The following is a 7,789-nucleotide window of genomic DNA, read 5'->3' on the forward strand; positions in this document are numbered from 1 at the left end:
CGCCACAATGCTCCTGATAAATCCGTGGTGCGTCCATGCCTCGAGTCCCGTGCCCAGCTCTGGTCCTGCACCCCACCAGGACACAGATCAGCTGGGGGTGCACAGAAGGACAGCAAGGATGATGGGGTGCGGAGGGGATTCCCGGCCAGGAGAGACCAGACAGGCTGGCCTGTTTAGCTCAGAAGAGAGACGCTTGAGAGGGGGCAGGAGAAGCGTTACAAAATACTAAATGGTGAAGAAATGCAAAAATCTAGACCTCTTGGTTCAGAGATGATACCTTTTATTAGGCCAACTGAGAAACTGCAAAGAAAATGATATTTTTCTGCAAGCTTTCGAGAAAGCTCACAGAAAGTTAAAGACGGTATAAAGTCCCCATATGTAAAAAATAAACTTCATTTTTGTACAGAGGAAGCTGAAGCTGGAAATGTGTCCTGGGGACTTTTTACCATCCTTAGCTTTCCCTGAGCCTGAGGAAGGGCGTGTGAGCCCAAAAGCTTGCAGAAAAATATCATTTTCTTTGCAGTTTCTCAGTTGGTCTAATAAAAGATATCCAAGGGTTCTAGGTTTTTGCATTTCTTTTTGCCTCCGACCAACATGGCTACCAAGTACATCCCTAGACAGTGAAGAGAAAGTCAACAGGGATTTATTGTTGACTCCCTTTTATCTGCCCACTTTGCACCTCTTCGACTGCTCTTTCGGCTCTGCAGCAAGGAGTCCCACAAACATCCCCCATGGTATCCCATGAAAGTTCCCCGAGGAGCAGGACTGCCACAGACAACCCTCCCCACCAGCCCCAGCCAGCGCACAGCACCACTCCAGCGCTGACCTCTCTCCCCGGGTCTGCCGCAGTTTGTCCAAAGCACCGAGGGCAGTGGGTGCAGATATGAGCAGCCAGCGCTCGAGCAGGCTGCTGGGTTGCTCTACGAGAGTAGTCCCCAAACTCAGACAATTGCGCACCACCACTTTACAACGATACAACCTTAAGTACCACCAGCGATTTTTTGTCATATAAAGTCATTATAATAAATCTGTGAATGCGGACCACTGACAGGCTGCCTGCGTACTGCGGATTGGGAACTGCTGCTCTATGGGGGAAAGGAAGGGGCTTGGGGAGCATCTGTGTAAGTGCAGCGTCCACCTCCCGCTAGGGTGGCAGCCAGGCAGTGGGGAGTTACACGGGCTCCGCTGGCCTTGCCCCGGCTCCCCAAGCACAGATCCGTTTGGCCAAGGAGCGGTTAGATCCAGGATCCCAGGCCCCACGTCCAACAGTGAGAGCCACAATAAGGTGACGAGGAGGAGGCAGGTGCAGTGAGCGTCCCATGGGGCGATGTGAGGCCATGGCTGGGGCAGGGCAGGCAGAGGTGCCTGGAGGGGCTGGTTTCAGCTGTCTCCTACCTTCAGGCCTGTACTGGGCGATGATGGTCACCGTCTGTCCCGCTCGCTTCAGGGCTGCGGCCGCCTGCTCGTGAGTCGCATTGCGGAGGTTCACCCCATTTACCTGACCGGAAACAAAGCGACAGCATCGGGCTTTAGTTCACCAGCCCCGCCCCCTTCCCCCTCCACTTCCAGCCTCTGCCCTGGCTGCTGCCTGCTCAGAGGCCCTTTCCCTCGAGCTGATGCTGCCCGGAGGTGCTAGGATCCCAGTTCGTGTCTTGCCCTTTGCAATGCCTTCCTATTTATATATCGCCCCAGAGCTCATCCCAGCCAGGATCACCAGCCACACTCGGGCCCTCCATGAGTGGACTGATAGTGGAGAAAGGTGCATGGGGAAGACACTGCCCTGCATAGCCAGGGGTGCATGCCTGCATGAAGGATCCACTGGTCCTTCCTTCCACCACCTTCTCCTGGCAGGAATTGAAGAGGCGACTGCTGCAAATATCCCCTGCGGAGACTGCACACGCACTGGCTTGGCTCTGGTTATGCTCACAGTCTGCTACACCACAGCCCTCCTTTGCCCAGGTGATTCGGGGCCTATGCCTCATCCCCATGTGCTGCCCAGGAGGAGGTACCAGCCCTCCTTCATCGGAGGCTGACCGCACAGTCCAGGCAATGAGATGGAGTCACCCTTTGGACCATGCCCAGCTCTCAGCTCCATCGGGTTATCTTTCTGGCACCAAGACAAGCTCCAGATGAACCTTGGCAGCTGCACAGTTAAATGTCTCTGAATCTGGCACTGTGGCTTTCCAGCCCAACTCCACGGCATCTCCCAAGGGCTCCCAGCAGTTCGAAATCCAGCCGAGCTAGAAAATCAGTAATAGCTAGCATAGCCCGAGCGAGAGCGGGGGCAGCTTTCTTGCTCCTGGCACTGCCAAGGTATCCTCTGCTGCTCCTCTCCAGGGCCCTGTTTCCACCTGTGCTGATGCCCTTCAGTCCTGACCTGCAGGTTCCCAGCTACTCCAGCCTGGGGCCAGTTCCACTCGTGCCAGTTACTGTGATTGTATCCTATGAACAAGTGTGCACTCGGGACTTCATTAAAAGCTGCTTTCTCCTGGGACTCCATCTGGGTTTGAACCCAGGTCTCTAGAGGTAAAATGTTCTTGCTTAGCAAATCTGCCCATGAATTGAAAAGGAAGAAAATCCTTCCTTAGCCATGGGCAAATCAGTAACTTTTGATCTAAGTCTGTTCACGTCAGAACTTGAGATGAACATTTCTCTGGCGACAAAGTGCTAAAGTCAAAGGAAGCAGCAACCACCCTGGGCCAACCCAGACCAGTCTGTTCACCTGCGCTCAGGCATTAACTCCTTATGCCTGAAACTGAAACGCTCTTCAGCTAAATCCAGCCCGGCTAGATTAATTTAGCAAGAGCTCAGCATTTGGCCCCTGGAAGGAGAACGAGAAGTGAGACTTGTGCAGTAGTGCAGCCATCTGCACTGCTGCACGAGGCCAGCTCTAATCCCGAGCTCAGCACCCCCTCGTTGGGCTGGCGAAAGCAGAGCTGAGAACCGCTGGGGGTGGGGAATCGGCCCGTCGCTCGTCAGCATTCCTGCTGCGCAGGCGTGGGAGTCAGACTGGCGGGACAGTGCCTGGCATGCAGGGTTTGGGGGTGCCCCATGGAAGGAAGACGTGCCAGCAGGCAAGGGCATAAGCAAACTAAGCTCAGGACCCCTCATGCTGCTGCGCACTGTGCAGTGGGCTGTGCCTGGCTCCTCTGCCTTGCAGCTCTGACAAGCACTTTGGTTCTGCTGGCCCGCTCGCTTTGTCTTCACGGTGCAAGCCCCACGTGCACCCAAAGGGCTGGGGAATGAAAACGTACATGCGGTGACCCCACCAGGCCTGTGCTCAGAGGTTTCGGCAGCGCTTTGCTTTCTCCTGTCCTGCTTGGCCACTGGGATTATAACAGCACAGCCTGGTACCTGAGCCTCCCTGCCCCAACCCTGCACCAGGGCCGCAAGGTGCCGCTACAGCCGGGGTGACACCTGGTGTGAGCGGGGAAACGGGGGTGACACCCGGTGTGGACCCAGCCTCATTTTGCTGTGGAAAAAGCCAGACAGGTTTTTGCCCACACTGGTGAGAACTTGGTTGTCACTAGGGACTCACCCCACAGGAGGTGACCTGAGGGGACAGGGGCCCTACAAATGCCAGCAGGGCCGTTTGCTGCTGGACAGGCGACAGCAGCCTCAACACATGAGCTCTGCAGCTGGCTGAGGGCCCCCAGCGGCGATGGGACTCACCGAAAGGATGCGGTCTCCTCTCCGCAGCTCCCCACTGAGGTCGGCAGGGCCTCCGGCCAGGATAAAGGAGACAAAGATCCCCTCTCCATCCTCACCACCAACGATGTTGAAGCCCAGTCCCGTGGAGCCTTTGTGCAGGATGATTTTCCGGGGCTCTCTAGGTGAAGAGACATCAGACATTTAGAGGCCAGGGAAGCTGCGCGCAGTGCCCCGGCTGCGGTGCTCTCCAGGTGTGCAGGAGGCAGGGAGCTTTCTGCCACACCTGGAATCCGGCAGGGCTGGAATCTCCTCCTGCATCCTGAGCTCAGCCTCTCACTGCTCGCTTGCTTGTCAGCCAGTAACGAGGAGGTTGACGAATCACAGAGCAGGTGCTGGGAGTTGCACCAGCCCAGGTCACGAGACCTGGGCAAAAGGCTGGAGGAATGTGGAGCTCAGCAACTGGCTGAACAGGCCTCTTTGTGCACAGAGGGACAGCGCTGGGGAGGAAGGACTTTGCCTCCAGAGCAGCGCTCTGCAACAGGGCTCAGCAAAAGCCGTAGCCTGGGCAACGTGCTCCTGGCTGGCAGCAAGTGAGCGGGAAGGCAGGGAGGTCATCAGACTAGGAGTAATCGTTAAAGACAGCATCAGGTGAGGTGACCCGCACAGTACACTTTGCATTTTTGAAGACAGCATGTGACAGCCTCCAGCACAGCCACTCATGAGTGCCTGGAGGCCTGATAGTGAACCAGCAGTAACAATTCCTATCATCAGGGTGCTGTTTGCACACTTAGAGCATGCACAGACCTGGGCACAAGCACTTGTGCCAAACAGGGATGCTCCCTTTGGCCGTTTCTGTTTGCCTGTCACTGATGTCACCACGAGAGAAAGTGCTGCCTCATGGCTTTAAAACAGCACACTACAAGATCTTGATTGTTTGCTGATGAAACGGTGCTTCTAAGTTACAGTTTAAACTGCCAGAGTGAAAAACCTGTCCAGCATCACGAAAATACAGGGGCGAATAAAAATCAAGCCTAATGAGAACGCTTGCCTGTTCCAACTCCAGCCCTGCATTCAAAGGCAGAGGAATACACGTGGTAAGTCGATTAACATACCTTGGCAACAACATGCAACCCTGCGGGGATGTCCAGGAGGCAATAACGTCACAACTTGGCCAGGTGACAGTGGCATTGATCAACTTAAACAAGATTCGGCCTCTGAACATCTACTTTAGAAAGGCCAAACTCCACGTCTCAGCCCAAATGCTATTTCTACTTGAATATGTGGACGTGAAAGCTGGCAACTTACCAAAAGATACAGATGTCTAAATAACTTCAAACACCCATGACAACACTAGGCATTAACTGGAATGACTGTACAGCAAATGCCGAGATGTGTCAGAGTTCAACTGCCCCAGTGCTTTTCAACCTTTATGCATGTGCGGACCCCAGAGGCGACTGGTGCCTTCAGAGTCTGGGGGGGGCACAATTTGTGGGTGGGCCTGGGGCCTGGCCAAAAGCCCTATATCCACTCCTATATTTCTGTGCCATGGCTTAGTGGCCCCCCCCCCCAACACACTGCTGGCCCACGCAGCAAAAAAACTGCCCCGTCCTGAGCAACGCCAAGTTGGGGGCCGATCTCAGTGGCGGCATGTGCCCCCCACCCCCTGTGACCACCCTACCAGTTGCCTGTGATGGACCCCTAACATTTTTCAAACGGAAGTGTGGACCCCTTTTTTATTCTAAGCATGGGTATTCACAGATTTATTTGCAGCTGGGGAAGGGAAGAATTTGGGCTGGAAACTATGCTGGGATCACGGACAGTTGCAGCCTAGGCAACCTGCCGTGGGGCTAGGGCGGCTGGCAGGCAGCATTGCAGAGAAGCTCTTGCACAAGCCCTGCCAGACAGATGCACCTGGGACAGGTTGTAGCCCTGTCACTGATATGGGCATCCTGGCAGCAATGTGCAGCAAGGGGCACGGACCACCAGCCGAAAGAGCCTCCTCGGTCCCTTGGGGTGAGCGCTACTCAGTGAGAGGGGCCTTATAGAAGAGCAATGGGAGGAGAAGAGAAGCAGAAAGTGCTGGGTGCCCCATAGGAAAGTCTGGCTCTCCCGGCTTTGCCCCTCTCATCCCAGTCCTGCAGGGAAGGGGTCAGGCTGCCTTCCTCCAGTCTTGGCTACGTATGGCTTCACCATATGGCTATGAGCTCTGGCTGTGGCAGCTAAACAGGCATGTCCACTCAAGCATTTACCCCTTCTGATGGCTGAACCTGCAGCCTGGCAGCCCCGTGCACTATGGCTTTACACCAGACAGGCAGGCACCACGGTCCCAGCTGCAGCGAGGGCTCCTCAGTGCAATGAAGCTCCCCACCAGGGTCCAGAGCTGCAGATGCCTGCTCCGGGACACAGAGACCTTGCACCGCCATGACACAAACATCCGTGCCCAGTTCCAGCCCATGGGGGTGAATGGGAACAGCACACACTCTCTCTGCCCTTAAATACGAGCCCAGAGGTCACAGCGAGCAGCCTGGACCATCTCAAGCCCGGACAGCAAGGACTTCTGGCCAGTGCCAGAGTCACCTCTGCCGTGCACAAAGGTGCAGAAACCTCCCCACTGTTTGCTGCCAGACCCCCGGTCCCTTCTCCCTGCCTGCAGCTCTACCGGAGCCGATGTAGTGGCACGGCGGTACGGTACCTCTGGTCACAGTGCCTCCGGGGGTCTGGCTGCTGTCTGGAGGGAGAGACGGATGCCGGGTGTCCCTTGTAGGACATGGACGATGAGACGTTGACGGTGAACATTGCAGAGCTACCCGCTCTGCTCGCGGCCTGGCTGCTGCTCCTCGCGGGGAAGTGCAGAGAGGAATGTCCTGAATGCTCTCGGCTCTGCTCCCCCCACTCTGTTTATCTCTGCCGTCTCTCCCGGTGGTGCACAGGGCACTCAGTGTCTTCAGCCCGGCTCCGGCTTTTTTATAGAAGCACGGAGAGGACGCAGACTTCGGCACGCACTTCACTCCGCCGAGGCCTCACAGGCTTAACTCGTTCCTCCCTGGCAGGTAAAGCCAACGCCGTCTGAGCCGAAGCGAGGGGCCGCAGAGGGAAGGCCGGATGGACTCGGAACACCCCGAGACGATGGCCCCACTCTCCTCATCCCTGCTGCCAGCATGGACTTGCTGGCAGCTTTGTAGCGCCTCTCTGACACACAGAACGGCAGGGCGTCAAAGCACCACCTGGACCCCCAGGATGACAGGTGCGTCCGGCTGAAGCTCCACGTGTGGGCTGCAGCTCGCTGGCTGAAGGTGCCTTGGCTCACACTGCCCATGCAGACTGGTGCATGCCATCTGGGGCTCTGCACCCACCAGGCTGCTCGTGAAGTCACTCAAGGGGCAAATAACGGCACTCTGAAGTGCTCTGCTGGGGCTCTTGCACAGCTGTCTGCCCAGGCAAAGCAGGAGGGTGGGGCATCAGCCTCTGTCCTCTGGCCTGGCCAACAGCGGTGAGCACCACATGCTGAGGGTGGGTGTCTGTCAGGGCAGCCTCGTGCCCGCTCCAGGGACCAGTCTGCTAGCGCATGCCACCCAAGGAGCTTTCAAAGGAGCCATCAGGTGCGTGTGCTCGCAGACAGACACACTACGCCTGCAATGTCTAACAGAGCATCGCCATCAACCGGTGCCCCCCAGCCTGCTGTTTGCACTCTCGCTCCGCCCCAGCCTGCACGGCCTGCCCCAGTCCCTTTCCTCTGACGTCCAGCTCTGTGCTGGCAAGTAGGGGCCCCAGGGAACTCATCAGCATGGAGGGGCCGAGCCTGAGGCCTGCTGGAAATGAGTGCGGAGGAGCTGGAAGGCAGCGAGGCTGCCCATGGGGAGCTGGGCAGAGAGCATGGATGGGGCAAAACAACTGCTAGGCAAGGCAGTGCCTGCCCTGAGCTGCCTTTGCAGGTGCAGGGACCACAGTCCCCAGACACTCCAGTATCCTCCTTCCCAGGCTTGGAGGCGTTGCCTGGGAGAAGGGAGGGGTGGCTCTGGCCCCACTCACCCTGGCCCCCAGAGGCAGCGGGTGTTGCAGAAGCCAGGGGGTCCCTTGCTGCTGTGGAGCCACTGGGAAGGAGACCTGCCCCACAGCTCCGAGCGGCAGCGGCCTTAAT

General features: G+C 57.0%; 1 protein-coding gene across 3 annotated transcripts in view; it reads right to left on the reverse strand.

Annotated features, from left to right (window-relative positions):
• DLG3 (discs large MAGUK scaffold protein 3) overlaps nucleotides 1–7,789 on the reverse strand; it is a 104,190-nt gene that overhangs the window by 37,927 nt on the left and 58,474 nt on the right. For 2 of the 3 annotated variants that reach the window (XM_019521253.1, XM_019521252.1), the window contains exons 9-10: nucleotides 3,673–3,829; nucleotides 1,396–1,498 (exon numbers count right to left, since the gene is read on the reverse strand). In XM_019521253.1, coding sequence (XP_019376798.1) covers nucleotides 1,396–1,498; nucleotides 3,673–3,829 — 260 coding nt within the window. Of the gene's footprint in view, nucleotides 1–1,395; nucleotides 1,499–3,672; nucleotides 3,830–3,934; nucleotides 5,079–7,789 lie in introns of those variants that run through there. The other variant, XM_019521254.1, reaches the window with a different exon arrangement.

This window comes from Gavialis gangeticus, unplaced genomic scaffold (assembly GCF_001723915.1).
Source record: "Gavialis gangeticus isolate Ggan-Ray unplaced genomic scaffold, GavGan_comp1, whole genome shotgun sequence".
Taxonomy (NCBI): domain Eukaryota; kingdom Metazoa; phylum Chordata; order Crocodylia; family Gavialidae; genus Gavialis; species Gavialis gangeticus.